Raw genomic sequence first — 19435 nt, 5'->3', positions numbered from 1 at the left:
ACTACATTAATACAAACTAAGTGTGCCAAGGATAAGAATGTGGTTTTATGACAGCATGTAACAAAGTAACCTGACTCAGGCAAGAGTCTTAAGAGAAAGTGACCCTGAAGACTGAGCAGGGCTGGCCTAGTGAGGAGGGAAAGGGGAATGCACCAGATGGAGGATATAAACAAGCACTGTCCTATTAGAAGATTTTCTTCACACTACTTGTTAGTAGGCTGCTTAATTCCACTGCTGTGCAGCTTCCATTTCTCCACCTTGTTTCGAAGGTTATTTTGAATGACAGACTGACTCTTCAAGGCCATTGGTGAACTGAAGTCTAGTTCACCGATCAGTTCTTATAGAATCCACTCTCTTGAAACCAGGAACATTTCCTAACTCGAGTTTTCGCGCAACAATCCCCCCATACGTGATCCTTCCAAGTCAACGACTACATTTTCACAAACATCATCTTTAAGTTTTCTTTACATTCAAGAGGTGATTTAACAGAACTAAAGACTCAAGAATTAATTAAAGCAGCTAGAATGGTATTTTTCCAAGTGTGATCCAAGGACCAGCAGCATCAGAACCACCTGAGGTGCTTGTTAAAATGCAGATTCCTGGGCACCATCTGAGACCAATTGAATTAAGAGCTGAGAGAGCTTGGGAAGCTATACGTAACAAGCTCCCCCAAGTGATTCTTCCACTTTACTGTTTGAGAATCCCTGAATTAGTTGTGTTCTCCCAGCACCCACACTCATATGGAGCGTTAATCCCTGATACTTAATCCTTCTGAGTCTGAAGTGCACTGGAGCAGTCTGGCAAAGGGAAAGCAGGGTTTCTAAGTCAGAGATCTGGATTTAAATCTGGCTCTACTACTTGCTATCTAGGTGAGCTTGGACAAGTTAGTTTTCCCAGGCCTCAGTTTCTTCATCTATAACATGTGGATAAGAATGTCTACTTCAGGGACTTCCTTGGTGGCGCAGTGGTTAAGAATCCGCCTGCCAATGCAGGGGACACGGGTTCGAGCCCTGGTCCGGGAAGATCCCACATGCCACGGAGCAACTAAGCCCATGCGCCACAACTACTGAGCCTGCACTCTAGAGCCCGCGAACTACAACTACTGAGCCCAAGTGCCACAACTACTGAAGCCCGTGCGCCTAGAGCCCGTGCTCCACAACAAGAGAAGCCACCGCAATGAGAAGCCCGCGCACCGCCACAAAGAGTAGGTCCCACTCGCTGCAACTAAAGCCCACGTGCAGCAACGAAGACCCAATGCAGCCAAAAATAAATAAATAAATTTAGAAAAAGGAAAAGAATGTCTACTTCAGAAGGATGCTGTGGCAATTAATCAGGAGAGTCAGAACAATGATAGAGGAAGACTATCATTCTTTGGAAAATTTATTGAGGCCTATATACCATTTATAGCAAGATGAATAAAACATTATCAGGCACTGTGCTGCATACCACGTATACCAGGATGAAGCAAACATTGTCCATCTCGTTAATTTGTTGTTTGTTCATTGCCCCTGTCCCTTGGTGGTTAAGGTATAAATTATTCCTGGACTTTTCCAACCCCTGTGCTGTTTTCTGTTAACAGAATCCCACAAAATAATGTAGTCTCCACCTGCCCTTGAACCACTGTACTTATGCCAAAGTCCTAAACCTCTAGCACGGCTTCAACCTGAATCTTCTTCACCAGCCTTCTCTCTCACCCACCTCCACCTGAGTTCGAGCACCTCGGATCAAACGCTGGTTCTGCTGCTTATTAGTATAAGGCCTTGGTGAAGTTACTTACACTCTCTGGGCCTTAATTTCCTCATCTGAGAAACAGGGATAGTAAGAGTGCTTTTTTTTTTTAAGATTTTTTTGATGTGGACCATTTTTAAAGTCTTTATTGAATTTGTTACAATATTACTTCTGTTTTATGTTTTGGTTTTTTGGCCGCGAGGCATGTGGGATCTTAGCTCCCCGACCAGGGATCGAACTCGCACCCGCACCCCCTACACTGGAAGGCTTAGTCTTAACCACTGGACTGCCAGGGAAGTCCCAACGGTGCCTATTTCACAGGGGTTTTCCCAGTATTAGATGATACTCAGTAAGCACTCGTGTTAGCTATTCTCACTGCCACTGCGCCCACACTGGCAGCTGCTTCATCTTAGTTCTCTGAAGGTCCTCAGCTCCTCCTTACCTCAGGATTTTCACTATTCCCTTTGCCTGTAATGCATGCGCTCTGCCTCTTCTCACAGCCACCTTCCACTCCTTCTTCCGGCTTAAATGTCATTCCTCTGAGGCTTTCTGATCCACCCCCTCCACTGAACAATTAGGTTAAGAACCCCTGTTAAACACTCATTCAATCTGTACTTTTCCTTTGAAGCGCTTATTATCATAATTCAACATGTGCACTCCATTAGAATAGGGAATGTGTCTTACACTGCTCCACATCCACCCTGATAATTAGCACAATTCTGAGTCCATAGCAGCAGCATAAAATAATTTAAGTATCTGAGGAATGAATGACTTCTTAAATCTGACTATGCCCAATATTTCTCTCTTGGAATTGTAATAACATCTAACGATCAGTCACTTTTCTGCTCAGGGGCAGAACTCTTCACTCCCTTTACCTTCTGAGATAAAATTTTCAGAAATGTAAATCAAGAATTCAACAAATGAACTTTTGGCTGAGTGAGACTTCCAGGAGCATATGTCTTGACTCCAAGTTCCCTTAGATCTGCACTGCTCAATATGGTAGCCACTACCATATGGGGCTACTGAGCACTAGAGATGTTGCTAGTCCAAAGTGAGATATGCTGTAAAATACACTCTGGATTTTAAAGACTTGGTACAATAAAAGAATGTTAAATATCTCATAATTTTTAATATTTATTACATATTGAAATGATGTTTTGGAAATAATGGGGTTAAAGAAAAATATATTATTAAAGTTAATTTTACCTGTTTTTACCTTTTTAAATGTGGCTACTAGAAAACTGACATATATGCCTTGCATTGGATGCAATGCTGTTTTAGACTACCTGCCTAACAGGTATGTTGTATTTCACCACAACATCCCTCCATTTCTTCTCATTTTAATCCATAACAAAACATACTCCAAATACCTTCATCAGTTTTTCTCAAGGGTATTTCTGATGCATAGGCTACTCCATCACCCCTGTCAACACATCTGATCCTTTTTAATAGGGTAGTTTCCTACAACCATATTTAATCTTGGGGCTCGTGACATCGAATTGGAGATTTACCATCCTGTGGCTACTTTATTATTTATACTGTAAACATTATGACTAAGAACACAAGATCTACAGCAGACCACCAGTTTTGGAGTCCTGGCTCTGGTACTTACTAGCTGTGCAACTTTATTACTCTTAATATCTATCTCTGTGCCTCAGTTTCCTCAACCGAAAAATGGGGATGATAATATTGTCTACTGCGTAGGATTCAGAGTATTAATTGATGTTGGTAAAGTGCTGAGATGGTCCCTGACACACAGTAAGCATTCAATAAGTAATGACAACTATCTGCATCATACACATCTCTCACCCTTCCCATCTACTCATATATTCTCTTGTAACACTGCGCCCCTCTCCTAGTGACGTTGTTCTTTCCAAATCTGAGATTTTACACTCAGATCTTCTAACTCCAAAACTCTGCTACACCCCAGCTGAGAGTAGCACTTGGGTAAGGTATTTCTCTCGATTTTCAGTTCCTTACCTGTAAATGACAGTGGGTATTGCCACCTTCCTTTGCACAAGTTTGAATGACACAATGTATATAAAGTTCCTTGCATGGTCCTTGGCACCTTATGGATACTTTATTTGCATTTTCTGATTTAAAACATGTGACCCTAACAATACACCAATGATAAGTACTTTATGGAGAAGGAAACAGGCCGGGAAGTCAAGACTTGCCCGAAGTTGCACAGATAGTTACACGGCAACGCCAATACCGGAACGAGGCTTCTGAGTCAAATGTTTTTTCATGAAACCAAAGCTGCTCTCCAAAAGCATGAGCGCTAGAACTAAATTCATGCTGTTTATGGCATTCCAATATTTGAAGAAATGCAGCAACTGGCAAAGCTGCCCACTGAAACTGCAACGGAAAATCAAAATACAGGTTTTCTTAATACCATTTTGAGGTCAAAGAACCCGAGAGCCCTAGAGTTGGCGTCGTGGATGAAATTTCGGCAAACAAAACAGCGACAAGCTCCTCCTCTAGGCCCCCCGGGAAAGTGCGGGGAAGGAGATAACGAATGTTTGGGCTTCGGGCTGACCCGGCGGCTCCGGACCCGGAGGAGGCCACGGCCGCGCCCGGCCGCCGGACCCTCCCCCTCGGGTCTCGGGACCCAGCGCTGCGCCCGCCCGCCCCTCACCTCCGGCTCCGGGCGCTCCGAGGCCATCACACAGCCCTCCCGCGCCGGCCCGGGCCAGTGAAGCTGCTGCGCTCGTGACCCCTGACCCGGCGGCCTGGCGACCAGCGGGACAGGAAGTGAGGGGGAGGGCCGAGTCCTGAGCTTTCTGATTGGCTGACTTGGGAAACGGAAGAGGAAGTCTTTGACACCGCCCCTGTTGCCGCAATGCAGGTGAGGGCCAGGTTGGCGCTAGTGACCGCTAGCTAGCTTCGGGTATCGGGGACCGAGAGTGGGCTGGCGGAGGAGGGAGTGAGGAGTTGGGGCTGAGAGGAGTGGGTAGAGCCCTCGACCGTCGAATAAGGGGACGCGCGATGGGGCAGAGGCCCACTGGCGAGGGAGCGGCGCAGATGAGAGATGGGGGTAGAGCCCGGCTGACGGGAGACAGACTGCGGTTAAGTCGGGAGGGAGAAGGCAGCACTGACTTGCTAGGGTGTGGGAAAGGATCAGGTTGTAATTTGGGAAGGTTGAGGTGCAGTCCAAGGAAGACGACTCAAGAAAGTGGTGGATCGGCTCAGGCCCCGGCCTAGGCTGTTGGATGGCCGTTGTCGGATGCCGACCGAACAGGTAATCTGTAATTGGAGAGAAGCCCGAGGGTGGAAGGAATTGTGGGACCGCGGTGGCCAAAAGCCAGACTAATATAATCTGAGGCCGTGGGTGGAACCCAGGATCAAGGCTTCTGTCCTGCACGTTGGCAATTTGCTAAGACAGTTTTGCTTCATTCTTCCTAGTCTGTGCCCGTTTTTCATTTGTCACTTAGTTTCTTGCAGCTGGTAGCCTCTCCGTAAGTTTTTATAGGTTGACTAAGCTTGTGAAAGGGGCACAGGAATATTGGCACAGAGATAAAATGAGTGCAGATTAATTTAGCAAGGAGGAGGTTGAAGGAGCAAAGACTGAGGGCAAATGAAGGTGGGGGATGGCAGCGGTGGTGGCGGCGGCAGTGGCAGGTATTCAGAAGAGCCTTCATGTGTAGGTAGATTTTCCAGAGATTGTATCATGGGCAAGAACGGCTACACTCACCGGCAGGTTTTAGGACAGAGGAAGTCAGAGTATGTATGCTGCAGAGGTGCCCAAAAGACAATAAACCCCAGGCATTAGGTCTGGTGAAAATTACTCAGTGGGAGAGAATAGAGTGTACCTAAGAGAAAAACCAGGCCTGGATTAGGAGCAATGAGAGAAAGGAATCAGTAGGTAGGAGGAATTGAGGTCAGATGAATGGGTGTAAAGGTCTAAGGGTTGACGCTGTCTGTAACCCTAATACCAAAGAAAGTAAACAACCTGGCTCTCACTGTGCCAATGAGATCCTGTGTCACTGGACTGGTATCGCACACTGTCATCCTGGCTTTTCAGCCTTCCTCTGTATGTGTCATCCTCACACTCATCTGAGTAACCAACCTATTCCTATTGGTGCAGAGGGAGGAGAAGCAGCTTGAGGCATCATTAGATGCACTGCTGAGTCAAGTGGCTGATCTGAAGAATTCGCTGGGGAGTTTCATTTACAAGTTGGAGAATGAATATGACCGGCTGACCTGGTAAGGGTTGCCAGGGCAAGCTGGGGAGGGCTCCATGGATGGGGGGCCAGGCCACCTGCTGGCTAGGACATCTCCAGTGACGTAACCATTTATCAGTTTGCAAACATCTCTTGATTTAGAAAAAGTTGGGTTTCCCAACATTTAACACTGAAGTTGGCTTTGGGCCCCCATGGTAAGGAAGTAGAGAAATGCCCAGTTTCCCAGCCCAGGTTCTCACTAGCTTTTTTTTTTTTCTTTTTTTTGGCGGTACACGGGCCTCTCACTGTTGTGGCCTCTTCCGTTGTGGAGCACAGGCTCCGGACGCGCAGGCTCAGCGGCCGTGGCTCATGGGCCCAGCCTCTCTGCGGCATGTGGGATCTTCCCGGACCGGGGCACAAACCCGCGTCCCCTGCAGCGGCAGGCGGACTCTCAACCACTGCGCCACCAGGGAAGCCCCTCTCACTAGCTTTTGATTCTCATCATTTGACTTCTCTGGGAGGAGGTCCTCCCGCAGTGGGTCCTCCCACTACAGTATTCATACTGGATCTCTTGCCATGGATGTTGCTGAGTCTTTTAGGTCCAATCTACTCTGGAAGTGTGGATACTATTTTTAGGCCAGAAGGGAGACTTTTACCCAGTTTCTGAAGTTTTAGTGATAATAGTGTAGCCATGGTTCCCATTTTGCCATTGTCCTTACCCCCATTCAAATATAGTAGTCCCCCCTAATCTGTGGGGGATAAGTTCTAAGACCCTCTGTGGATGCCTGAAACTGTGAAAGTACTGAAACCTATACTGTATATACTATGTTTTTTTTTCTATACTAATGGGGTGGGTAGCGTATACAGCATGGATATGCTGGACAAAGGGGTGATTAACGTCCTGGGTGGGACAGAGCAGGATGAAGCAAGATTTCATCACGCTGCTCAGAACAGCGCCCAGTTTAAAACTTATGGATTGTTTTTTTCTGGAATTTGCCATTTAATATTTTTGGACTGTGGTTGACCACGGGTAGATGAAATCTCGGAAAGTGAAACTGCAGATAAGGGGGGCCTGCTATAATGACCTGCCTTTCTTCTCCATCTGTATCAGAAACTGAAAGTGTGTCCCTCTTTCTTAACCCCATAATCCCTGTGAGCCAGGCTAGTTCCTGCCCAGGCCAGCCGTAGGGCTATGAGTGTTTTGGGGGTGAGTCTGGGTATTCCTAGTCTGAAGGACCCCCTTTGAGGCTCCTTTACTGGGAACATTCTGACACCTTCTTTCCACCACCAGGCCATCTGTCCTGGACAGCTTTGCCTTGCTCTCTGGACAGTTGAACACTCTGAACAAGGTCTTGAAGCATGAAAAGACACCACTGTTCCGTAACCAGGTCATCATCCCTCTGGTGTTGTCCCCAGACCGAGATGAAGATCTCATGGTAAGAGGAGGAGAGGGGTGCAACTTGGGAAATTAAGTTCTTAGATGAGGACCGAGGGTACAGTGGTTGGTTGGCTATTCTAGAAGTTCTGAATCTGCAGTAGTGTGTGGCAGTAAGAAGCGAGGGCTGCATTTCGGAGGCTTTGCTTTTTGTCCTTCTGGAGTTGGGAGAGCCATTCCCAAACTGAATTAATCTGAGGCATATGTCACCAAGACAAAGACCTTTTTCCTCCAACACCTGTCTTGAGCAGAAAGTATGTTTTTTTGTGACTTTTTCTTTTTTTGTTTTGTTTTGTTTTGTTGTCGTCGTTGTTTTTTGGCTGAGCTGCGTGGCATGTGGGATCTTAGTTCCCCGACCAGGGATCCAGCCCGTGCTCCCTGCAGTGAAAGCACGGAGCCTTAACCTTTGGACCACCAGGGAAGTCCCTGACTTTTTCTCTTTCAATCTTTGATTTAAATGTGGCAGAAAGAGGTTTATCCTTAGGTCTGGTAGAGATAGGGGAGTGAGTAGACAGAACTGAAGGATGGAGTGAGGGGGATAGTGTCTTAGGAAACCAGATATTGTTAGTCTCAGGTTGTGTTTTCCCTGAAAATGCACTGTTTGCCTGTGGAAGGAACTATGTATATATCAGGCCAGATTGAATCTTCTTGGAGTGCACAGTAGGATCAATAAAATCTGTGTGTTACAGAGGCAGACTGAAGGACGGGTACCTGTTTTTAGCCATGAGGTGGTCCCTGACCATCTGAGAACCAAGCCTGACCCTGAGGTAGAAGAGCAAGAGAAGCAGCTGACAACGGATGCTGCCCGCATTGGTGCTGATGCAGCTCAGGTTGGACTGAGTCACTGCCCTGCTGCCCCCACCCCAAATTTTATCATGAGAAGCTGGGCATTACCACCTCTGTATGGTAGGGATGCACAGCTGGTTACCCTCAGTTGCCCCTGGAATAGCCCAAGGAAGAAACTTCCCCGTAATCATTTCTTGCTTGCCCTAATCTCTGCACAAATTTATGTGTGTTGCAGAAGCAGATCCAGAGCTTGAATAAAATGTGCTCAAACCTTCTGGAGAAAATCAGCAAAGAGGAACGAGAAGCGGAGAGTGGAGGTATGGAGGGATTGGTGGCAAAAGGGAGGAGGAAAGAGGGATAAGATCAATAGGAAGGGTGGTGTTGGTAGTGGTGAAGTGAGGACGAAAGGATGCGCTGCTTGGGAAAAGGTATGCGTCCATTCTGTTAGCCTTTTGTATTTCTGGCCAGCCCTGGAGCAGGTGGAAGAAATGGGCAAAGGGAGAAGGGAGTATTCTGAGATAGTCATGGGGGTCCTCTGGCTCTTCCTCTGGGCTGCCAGGGAGCCTAGATTCTGCTGAAGTCAGAACTCCAAGCCCTGGTACCCATACTGGTCTTCCTGCTGCTAGGTTCGGTCCAGGGCCAGAGGCATACCTCGGGGTCCCCACTTACCTTTTTCTTCAGGTCTCCGGCCGAACAAGCAGACCTTTAACCCAGCAGACACCAATGCGTTAGTGGCAGCTGTTGCCTTTGGGAAGGGGCTGTCTAATTGGAGGCCTTCAGGCAGCAGTGGTCCTGGCCAGCCGGGCCAGCCAGGAGCTGGGACAATCCTCGCAGGAGCCTCAGGACTACAGCAGGTGCAGATGGCAGGAGCTCCGAGTCAGCAGCAGCCAATGCTCAGTGGGGTGCAGATTGCCCAAGCAGGTCAACCAGGTAAGGTGACAGGGATTGGCATGGTGGCAGACCTTGAGCAGGGAAGTGGGAATAAGCTGGGTTATCTGGGGCCCCAGCGTCCCCAGAGCTGGAGATACTCTCCTTTTCTCCCTTGGACTGTGACCCAGAAAAAAAACTTTTGGAGTAAAAGTCTCATTTGAGACCCTTAATAGGTACCTGACAATGAGGAAGAACTTTGACAAGCAGAAACTGCTCTCGCCTCCCACCCCATCTCAGACCTCGGTCTCAACTACCCTTCTGTCCCCTTTAACTCTGGGTATTAGGTGTGTTCTCACTGTCTTGTCTTAGGTAGAAAAATGAATGGTCAGACCTTCATTAGGACCATTGGGTAGGTGTGTTGGGAATGGACAAGCAGGCAAGTTTCCCGGTGCTGCGTGTATTCCTTTCTCTGTATCCTGTCTCTCCTGCTCGCTTTTAGTAATTATAAGAGCAGCCTGGCAGAGTTCAGATGCAAGCAGCTAGAAGAGGTATTTTCTTCCAAGCTGTCCAGACAAAGGGACAATTAAAATAAGAGAGAACATAGCACTCTTTTACCTGTGACATTAAATGGGGGTCCCACAGATTTAGTTCTCTTTTTCTAGGAGGGGGTGAGCAGGAGCCAGGTGTGTTCCAACCCCTCCCACTATTCCTCCTCCTAGACATCTTCAGGGAGAGGGCTGGACGAAGAGCCATACCTCTGAGCCTTGCCGTCCAGGGTCAGATGCCACAGAGATTCTGAGATGATAGCGGAGGTGCAGAAGGGAACCTGAGGGACCACATTTCTGATTTACCATGAACGTCTTACTGTGCTTCAGGTGTCTTTCTTCATGTTCCTTTTAGGGAAAATGCCAAGTGGAATAAAAACCAACATCAAGTCGGCTTCCATGCATCCCTACCAGCGGTGAGTGTGGCCGACAACCTCCACTCCCACGTGCTCTTTGCAGAGTTGGGCAGTGAAGCTGCCTTTTGCCCAAAGCTGACCTAGATGGGTATAATAAAAAGAATACGGGCTTTCAGCCACAGACAGATCCCATCTCCACTGCCGACTAGCTGTGTGACTTTGGGCAAGTGACCTAATTTTTCTGAGCCGGTTTTCTTGTTTATAAATGGTGATAATACCTACCTCATAGGGTTGTTGTGAGGATTAAAATGGGAAAATGAATGTAAAACACTTGGCACAGTCTATGAAATAATGGGTATTCAATAAATGAGAGTTTCTACAGCCACTTCTCCCCACTGCCCCCTCTTCAGTCCTCGATCCAGAACTTATCCTGATCTGATACTGCTTCATGTCTGTGGTGAGCTGATGGACACAAGATCATGGACCGCTCAGCTCTGTTTGAAAGCCTGTGCTTATTTCGTGCTGCCAGAAACGGTGACAGCCTCTGTGTCCTTAGAGGCCTGCTGTCTCCGCAGGCCTTCCTGCCCAGATTCCATCCTGGCCGTCTCTCCAAGCTGCAGGTGACGAGGCTTCTGGTCTGAGACAGACCGTCCACTTGTGGCTCTGGAGAAGCTCAGGCCTGCTCTGTTCTCCATCCTCTGAGAAGCCAGTTCAGCTCTTATCTGGGAAATAGTCACAAAGTACCCTGTCCTTTACCCTACACCTCACACACGAAGGAAGATGTTGAAGGCCCGGTATATGGGGGCTTCTTCAGGAAGTGGCTCTACCAGGCAGGACGATGTGAGAAAGGGTTTTTCTTAGCAGATGAAAAAGTCCCTTGTTCCCCAGACTTTTTTTTTCTTATTTTAGAGGGAGAGGGGAATTGCACCTCACACCATCTTTCATCATGGTTGCGTTATCCTCATAATTTGCCTGGTTCCTGGGCTCCAGCCAGGATGGTTTTTCTCCAGTACACTGAGCCTGTGGTTCCAATAAGGGCCAGGTGGATGGCGGACGGTGGCAGCCGCCAGTACTTTTGCCTGCTTTTATAAAGCTGAGAGCAGAGTGGGCTTGGGTCTCCAGCTTAAGCTGCCTTGCTTAGCTCTCTGTTGTGAGCTAGGGCAGGGGTTGAGTCAGCAGAAGTGGACCAAAGGGTTTCTCTGAATAAAGTTATTTAAGTTGATGGCCACTGTATCAGGGTTAATCTGACAGATAAATTGAGACAGCTATGTAGGGATTGGAGACTACATGTCAGAGACTTTCAAGGTTGCTGCAAGGCAATTCTAATTTGTTTTCCAATAAAAAGTTTTCTTAGCTTTGATCTAAATGTCCTGAGAGGTAATAGGAGGCCCTTCTCACACCTTCCAGCTGCCTTTTTTCTGTTCTCTTCTGTCACACATTAGTACTTTGGCATTTGTTCAGTGCCAGGCAGAATTCTGCCAGGCTGTGGCAGCAAAGGGCTGGAAAAGTGGTTGCAGATGTCACATCCGTTCCCGTTCCATCAAGACAAGAAATGGTATTCACACAGCTCACTGATCATAGCACACAGGAGCACAGAAAGTCCTGCCATCAGCTCTGAGGCAATGTCAGACCTGTCCCCCACTTCAACAGTGCTCCCTTACCGGTCTATCAGCCCACTCAGATGTTCCTTATCTTCTCTTCCCTTCACACTGGAAATGTCAGAGCTAACTGTCATATTGGATAGAGTTCAAGGTGTGCTTCTCTAAAACCCCTGGAGCATCTTTTGGTGACTGCTGTCCTTTATTCTACCAAAAGATTCCTTCGTATTGAAAGTTTCTTGAAAACTTTTTGGACCTATTGAAACCACCCCAAGTTTCTTTGTTGTCCCAGGCTAATATCGACGTTGTTCCCAAAGTACCATCTGAAATGGATTCCTTGTCCTCCCAGAGTGGAAATGTCCTCCTGCGCCAGCAGGGACATATGCAGGACCCCACCTACATCTTGTGCCCTTAAACCAACAGTCCTTACTCCGCAGGCACTCATGTCTTTATATTCACTCCGGGAGCACGTGCTCTCATTCCCACCCCCTCAACCCCAGATCCTCTGGAGTGCACAAACCTATGTAGCATTGCCAACTTTGGGGCCCATACAGCCCAGTAAATGCCTCAATGGAGAGTATCTCCCATCCCTAACACACTCATTCCCAAAGGAGGGAATACAGAGTTTCCTTTCAAGAAGAGGACACTGACCTGCTCCCTTGCTCAGATTTCAGATTTGCAAAAGATGGCCCTCTTGCCCCACTCTGGTAGTGTTGCTCAGTTTCTGATGGCTCTGTTTGGCCTAGGTCTTGTGTTTTCTCCTACTCTTGGGGCCCCGGGAGAATGAGATTAGGCCATCGTCTCCCAGGTGTGTGTCTGGGGTGGCGAAAGAAGCAGCAGCTGTGAAACTTCAATATTCTGTAGCACAGAGGTCATCCTGCTGAAGGTGGATGCATCAGTGTTCCCACGACACCCATTGCTAGGACCACTCCCTCTCCAGCTCTGCCCTGAGGCTGGGACTCAGTCATTGTTGAATGTCCCTTTTGCTGATTGCCCCAGTCACCCTGTTCTCTTCCCCTCCTGGTGTCTATTGCTGCCCTACCTAGCTAGGTCACCTAACTTCACCTAGCATTTTCTTGGGAAACAGCCAAGGTAGATAGGTTGTTCTAGCTAAGTGCTCCTTCTAACTCCATTATCAGTCCTGCCATGAGGACTGAGCTGCAGCGGGTGTAGCGCCCACCTCCTGTCCTGCTGTTGAAGGGAAGAAGCTGAGCTCTGCAGGAATGCCCCAGTGCAAGGCTGGTCCCTTTCCCACCCCCTTCTCACCTCCCCCAGGCAGCTGGGAACAACCTCTCCCTTTGTCTGAGCTTCTTGTACAGAATAATCCTCCTTATGGACAATGTATTCTCTGTGCCCTGTGGACACAGGAGCCGTGTGAGCTGATCCCAGCACCAGGCAGGACGGAGGCGGAATCCTTCCAAATGCCCACCCTAGGTCAACTCCTGATTACTGTTCAGAGAAACTACCAAGGGGTGTACGTTTTCTTCCATCTGTTCCAGATTTGGGGGGCTAGCCTATTGAAGTTTAGCAGTGGACCAGGAGTAGGGTTGGGGGCTGTGGTCCCTCTCTGGTTCAGTCCGGAGGGTTCACTGTACCAACCTATGGAGGCTCGATGTGGCTCTGGCCCATCAGCTTTGAACGCACAGGGGCTAACACTTGGAAGGGGTTTGCCACCCTGCAGATGGGGCTTTCTAACTGGAACAGAAGGTGAACTCCAATCCATCTGACAGGGCCAGGGCATCCATTGCTTCAACATGTGTTTTGTCCCACAGGACAAACTTCCTCTCTTCTTCCCTTTAACTTATCTCTCTTTTGTTCTTGAGCTCCTGTGCGTCTCTGAGGCAGCTCCTGGATCTCTGTTGTCATCTCTTTTTTTTTTTTGCGCTACGTGGGCCTCTCCCTGTCGTGGCCTCTCCCATTGCGGAGCACAGGCTCCGGACGCGCAGGCTCAGCGGCCATGGCTCACGGGCCCAGCCGCTCCGCGGCATGTGGGATCCTCCTGGACCGGGGCATGAACCCGTGTCCCCTGCATCGGCAGGCGGACTCTCAACCACTGCGCCACCAGGGAAGCCCTGTTGTCATCTCTTGATGAGTTCACATGTTCTCAAGATGTCGCCTACCACTTGGACATGGCAGCTTCCCCAAGTACATCATGGACAAGGCCCCTGACTTCCCTATAGGCCTCGGTTTTCTCGCCTAGGTGCTCCCAGTGATCCTTCCTAGCTTTAAAGTCTCTGGCAATGATTCTCCAGCCTGTTTATCCCCTGGCATTTTTCATATTCCTCATTGCATGACTATGTTATTATAGGCTAGGTTTTTCCTAGATCAGCCCGCCAATCCCTTGAATCCCTCCAAACTGTTCCTAAAGTTCCCTGTCACCTGCAGCTTAAAATACCCACATCCCTCTAGATCACTTCCCTAAAATTGTTTTCTAGCTTTCACTAGTTCTTTAGTGAAAATTCATCAAAGAGGTAGTAAGTTACCGCAGAGATAAATGCATTGGATGCCAGAAGTCACCTTCCCACTCAGGGAGCCCCCTCTCTCCCCTGGGCAAGATATATGTACCAGAGAGACTCCCCCATAAAAGCAGTAAATTATACTTTTCCATGTCATGATACCCTTCCTTACTAAATCAAATCCAAGGAGCCCTAGGCTGCTCCCCTTCCCGCTTTGCCTCGGCCATTCCACTGCCTTCCCTGGCCCTCACCCGAATTTCCCTAGTTTATGGTCATTTTGATTCTTCATCTTCTCTGGCCCACACCCCAAATGTAGAGCATCCTTGTTTCTTTTTTTGCACTAATTTCTCTGGGCTGCACCCATTTTCATGGCCTTGGTTAGTATCCTTCCATGTTAGTCCTTCTTGAGTCCATGTCCCCACTCACTGACACACAGCCACGCTCGTGAAATACAGAGCCTACCATTTTCCTGCACACCTCCCATTCACTCTTTAGCCCCACTTCCACCCTTCCTCGGGAACTACCCTGTCTCAGATCACTGCTGACCTGATGGCTAAATCCAGACTTTTTTCAGTCCTTATATTTCTTACTTATCTCCACGGTGTTTAACAGTGCTGACCATTAACTTTTCACCTCTTGCCCTTCACCGGCTCCCACCTCTCTGGCCATTCCTTCTCTGCAGCTCTTGGCCTTTTGTCCCTCTGCCTGCTTCCTTTTTTTAAAAAAAAGCATTTATTTATTCGGTTGCGCTGGGTCTTAGTTGCGGCAGGCGGGCTCCTTAGTTGTGGCATGCAGACTCTTAGCTGTGCCATGCATGTGGGATCTAGTTCCCTGACCAGGAATGGAACCCGGGCCCTCCTGCATTGGGAGCACATGCTCTTAACCACTGTGCCACCAGGGAAGTCCCCCTCTGCCTGCTTCTTGAATGTTGTTATTCTCCAGTACTCTGTCCTTAACCCTCTTTTCTTATTCTACCTGCTCTCCTTGTGACCACCACCTTTATGTACATAACTCAAACAGGTTTTATTTTCAGCCCAGACCTCTTTGCTGACTTACAGATGCCTATTGGGTATCTCTGCCCATATGATCCACAAGTACCTCAGGTTCTGAATGTCCAAATCCAATCATCTTTCCCTTCAAACCTGTTTCTTTTCTAACATCCTAGGTGTGACCTAAGCCAGGTCTATGGAAGCCATCCTAAACACGCCCCCCCAACTCAATCAGATACTAAATCCTGTCAATTCTGTCTCCCCAGGATCCTGCCCTGCAGTTTAGGCCCTGGGCCTCTCACCCTAAAAGTATTGTTCAGACTCCCTGTATCCAGTCTTGCCCACTCCAACTCATCTTCCATATGGCTGCCAGATACATCTATCTAAACTGCAGGTCTGATCACATCACTCCCTTGATTAAAATCCTTTTGATAGTTTCCTTCCCATGTTTCTCAAACTGGAGTCCACATACCCGGCAGGTTGGTAGGGGCAGTGTGCTAGGCATACTGAAAGTCGCAGGATAAAAATCATCCTAGAGGGACTTCCCTGGTAGTCCAGTGGGTAAGACTCCACGCTCCCAATGCAGGGGGCCCGGGTTTGATCCCTGGTCGGGGAGCTAGATCCCACATGCATGCCACAACTAAGAGTCCGCGTGCAACAACTAAGAAGTCTGCATGCTGCAACGAAGATCCCGCGTGCCACAGCTAAGACCCGGAGCAGCCTAAATAAATAAATATTAAAAAAAAATCGTCCTAGAATGCCCATTTTATTCGAGGGTAAATAATTTAAACAGAATGCAGAATTATCATGCATGCAGTAAGAGAAAATAGACTTCAAAGAATTCCTACTAGTCTGAAGGGCTTCATAATTAGCCATTAGATTCTCTGGGGATATTTCTTCTTCCTTTTTTTTTTTTTTTACATTTACTTCAGTGGAAGTTTGAAAAACAGCTCAGATTTCCTGGAAAGGCAAGTAGGATTCTGTGTGATCTAGCCCCTGACTTCTGACTTATTTTCTGTATTGTCCTGACACCCACTTCAAACTGCTTGAAGTTTCCTGAATGTAACAGACCCCATTCCTTTAGTCCCACTGTTCCCTCTGCATGGAACATTTTGCCCCATCATTCTGTGATGACACCTCAATCTTATCTTTCAAAATTCAGCTCATGAGTCACTCCTCTGTGAAGCTTTCCAACAACCCAGTCTGTCTACAACCCAGTGCCACTCCCACCAGGTAAGGTCAACGACCTCCTATTTTCCGCTCCACATTTGTGCCTTGTACAAACTTATTCTAGCTCCTGCTGCTCTTTATTGTCCCCCAAGTTCAAGCACCCTGAACTGCCGAGGTTTGAATCCAGTTCTTCTGTCTGGGAGCCATATGATCTTTGGCAAGAAATGTGCATGCCTGGCATACTATGGCATCTGGACCATCATAAACACGTTAAGTGGTAGTTGCTGCTATTATTATTATTATTATTGGGTTGACTTTGGAGAGAGAGTATAATGTAGCATTTTGGTTAAAAGAGCAGTTTCTAGTGCCAGACTGCCTGGGTTCAAATTCTAGCCATGCCACCGACTAGCTGTGTGGTCTTAGGCAAGTTGATTTACCTCTCTGTGCCTCAGTTTCCTTATTTTGGGGGATGCTGTGAAGTTTAAATACATTAATATATACAAAGTGCTTAAAATAGTGTGCCTGACAATAGTAGAAGCTCAATAAATATTAACCGTCTTCAGGATAGTGTCTAGAAGTCTGCTGTCAGTAGTTGTTGCTTAAATCAATGATTGACCAGTCCCTCTATGAGGAGGTAACTCTTCCTCCCTCTGCAGCTCATCTGTACATACAGCTATGCTCACGTGTCAGGAGAGACCCTCTGGGCACGTTTCATCCCTCACAATGTGCAGAACAGGCACTGGAACATTTTTATATTGGTTTGCCTGATGTGATAAGTCATTTTCAAATCTTGTTGTGTGAACTTTCTCGCACTTAGTTGTCACCTACACTCTTCTATTAAAGCCCAGTTTGATCTCTTAAATTGTGTGATTTAGATTTGAGATCAGATGACAAGCTCCCTCACTGGCAGTGTTCCTTTTCCTCTGTTCTAAACTGTGTCTGTTCCCTGTCCACACCAGCTGAAGACTCAGTTCCACAGTCTGCCTACATCCCATCTCTAAAGGAGGCCCTTCACCACTCAGAGGTCTCTCTGTGCAGCTGGGATGTGTTCTCTCCTCTGTCTGTGCTTACTCAATCCGGGCTCAGGTCTTCACGGGTGGCTGTGTGATTCAGTGGGCATCACAAACCAGAGCTCCATGCTTGCCTCTTCCTCACACTCACCACCAGTGCTTTAGGCCTTGTTTTGCCATGGCAACGTCCTGGTTCTTGCCACTGTACTCTAAGCTATCGGCAACACCTGCAGGTCAGGTGCTGTCTCACACCTCCATACCTAACACATGCTCTGCCCTCTCCTTCGTATGTCTTCCCTCTCTTTTTCCTGCTCCAAACCCCTGTTCACCTAGTGAACAATTCATCCTCCCAGTGGCACCTACTTCTGTAAAGTCTTTACCACCTCCTCCCCTGTACACTTGACCATTCTTAAACTATACCTGACCTGGACACTTACCCATTGTGTGACCTTAGGCAAGTTACTTCACTTCCAAGAACCTCAATCTCTACCTCTGTAAAATGGGATTATAGCACCGACCTCAGAAAGGTACCTTCCACCGAGCATATTTAAGATTCAATTTAAACCTTTAAATAGCTCTTAATTTTCTACAGGATAAAGTCCAAGCTTCTTAGAAAAGCACACAAGGGCCTCCAGGCATATAGTTAGCACTGAAATGCTAATACTATTCTTCCCCTCTCTCCTGAGCAATCTCGTTTTTATCACATGGTGTATTTGATTGCAACATATTACAATTAAACTAGCTTAACTGAAGAGAGAGAGAGAGAGAGAGAGAGAGAGAGAGAGAGAGACCCAACTGGATTTGGGTTATGCGGATGTGGAGTTGAAGGGTGACCAGCTCCAGGTGGGTCAGGGGCTCCAGTGTCATCTAGGCTCTCTGTCTCTGCGTTTCTCCACTCTACCGCATATAGCTCATCCCATGTAAGAACTCTGATTGTTGCTGCTTGGATTCTGTACCATTAGGAGCATTGGGGGAAGTGGAGAGAACACCATGATTAAAAGGCCAGTGGAGCGGGACAGGAATTCCTTAAAGGAGATGAAAGCAGGGGGATGGGACAGTATCTGTATACGACCAGACCTACAGCTACTACAGTCCACTTTGTGTGGTTTCATCTCTACAGGCAATCCGCAGATATTTTTCCCCCCGAACCCCGTCCTTTCCCCTAAGCTTACAGTACTGTGTTTCAGATTGCCTGGGGGATGTGCCATCCTTCCTCAAACTCCGGATGTCCCAAACTGCATTCACTTCCTCCAGCCTGCTCCACCTGCATTATCCAGCATGCCAATCTTGCTGTCAGTTCTGGGTCCTCTCTCTGCTCTCTTCCCTCTTCTTCCTTCTCACTCCGTTGCTCTAGGTTAGGCCCTCACTCTGTCACACCTGTGCCTCTGAGCTGGTCTCCCACCTGCTCTCCCTTCCTCTGCTTTCCTCTTGATCATCTCACTCTCACCAGGTTTTTCGTTATCAATAACAATGGGGATCATACCAACCCCTTAAAAATCTTCAGGGACATCCCAGTACAAATAAAACTCCTCAGTCTTTCATTTAAAACACTTCATGATTTGGGGCCAACCTCCTTTTTAACCTAGCATATGAAGGCCTTTCACTCACCATATCCTTTAGCCAAACAGAATCACTTGCAATTCTCTACTCCCATCCTGTGCTTCCCTCCATCCATCCCTTTGTCCACACTTTTTCCTCAGCTTGGAACATCTATGTTGCTTCCACCTCACTTGCTGTGTGACCTTGAGGAAATCCTTCACCCTTTCTGATTTTGTTTTTTTTTCCATCTGTTAAGCAGTGATAAGAGTACTTACGTTACAGGTAAGTACTTACAGGTAAGTACTTACAGATAAGTACTTAACTTACAGGACTGAACCATAAGAGCATATGGAAAGCAGCTGGCCCTACACTTGCCAGAGAAAGTATTGAACAGTAAGCTGCGTTTCCTCTTTTCCCCTTTTGGCCCTTCTCCCACATCTTCCAGATCTTGCTAACTCTCTTTCTTCCATCTTGATAACCTCCCCTGGATTGTCCCCTCACCAAAGCCTTCCCTTTTCTCTCTCCAGAGCTCTTCCTGCACATTCTATCACAGCCCTCTCCCCCAAGCTGAGTTTCTTTACTTCAGTTCAGTGAACACTGAACGATACCCATGATGCGTTGGCACTGGCTACCTACAATGGATCAGACCTTGCCCCTGACCTCTCAAGGGTCCAGGCAATCCCCAAATTCCAGATGGTGTGATGACTGTTTGCATGCAGTCTCTCTCTTCTGCGGGCCGGATGTCTTTCCTTCAGCCAAGGTCCCAGCCTTAGGCAGAGGACACTAGTGA

The 19435-nt window shown here is 47.7% G+C and overlaps 2 protein-coding genes across 10 annotated transcripts in view; one reads left to right on the top strand and one right to left on the bottom strand.

Annotated features, from left to right (window-relative positions):
* SZT2 (SZT2 subunit of KICSTOR complex) overlaps nucleotides 1-4458 on the bottom strand; it is a 51123-nt gene extending 46665 nt beyond the window's left edge. For all 3 annotated transcript variants that reach the window (XR_009520669.1, XM_060020800.1, XM_060020809.1), the window contains exon 1: nucleotides 4367-4458. Coding sequence is in view for 2 of the 3 variants with exons in the window: in XM_060020800.1 (XP_059876783.1) it covers nucleotides 4367-4393 (27 nt within the window). In the remaining variant the exon portion in view is untranslated. The remainder of the gene's footprint in view (nucleotides 1-4366) is intronic.
* A 3-nt stretch (nucleotides 4459-4461) lies between these two features.
* On the top strand, nucleotides 4462-19027 carry MED8 (mediator complex subunit 8). Of its 7 annotated transcripts, none has more exons than XR_009520691.1 (9): nucleotides 4462-4576; nucleotides 5816-5934; nucleotides 7183-7327; nucleotides 8016-8156; nucleotides 8348-8429; nucleotides 8794-9042; nucleotides 9883-9943; nucleotides 16089-16159; nucleotides 18807-19027. XR_009520691.1 is itself a non-coding variant. In XM_060020958.1 (8 exons), the coding sequence occupies exons 1-8, from the start codon at nucleotides 4955-4957 to the stop codon at nucleotides 16093-16095; spliced, it is 819 nt and encodes a 272-aa protein (XP_059876941.1). In that variant the 5' UTR covers nucleotides 4598-4954; the 3' UTR covers nucleotides 16096-16472. The 7 variants fall into 7 exon arrangements, 2 of the variants coding, with proteins under 2 accessions (XP_059876941.1, XP_059876961.1); XR_009520685.1 differs by lacking the exon at nucleotides 4462-4576 and adding an exon at nucleotides 4598-4969; XR_009520689.1 differs by lacking the exon at nucleotides 4462-4576 and adding an exon at nucleotides 4598-4969 and having other exon boundaries at nucleotides 18975-18989.
* The last annotated feature ends 408 nt before the right edge of the window (nucleotides 19028-19435 follow it).

The sequence above is a fragment of the Delphinus delphis genome, chromosome 1 (genome assembly GCF_949987515.2).
Source record: "Delphinus delphis chromosome 1, mDelDel1.2, whole genome shotgun sequence".
Taxonomy (NCBI): domain Eukaryota; kingdom Metazoa; phylum Chordata; class Mammalia; order Artiodactyla; family Delphinidae; genus Delphinus; species Delphinus delphis.
Note: the sequence above shows the minus strand (reverse complement) of the source record. Positions and strands in the feature narration are given on the sequence as shown.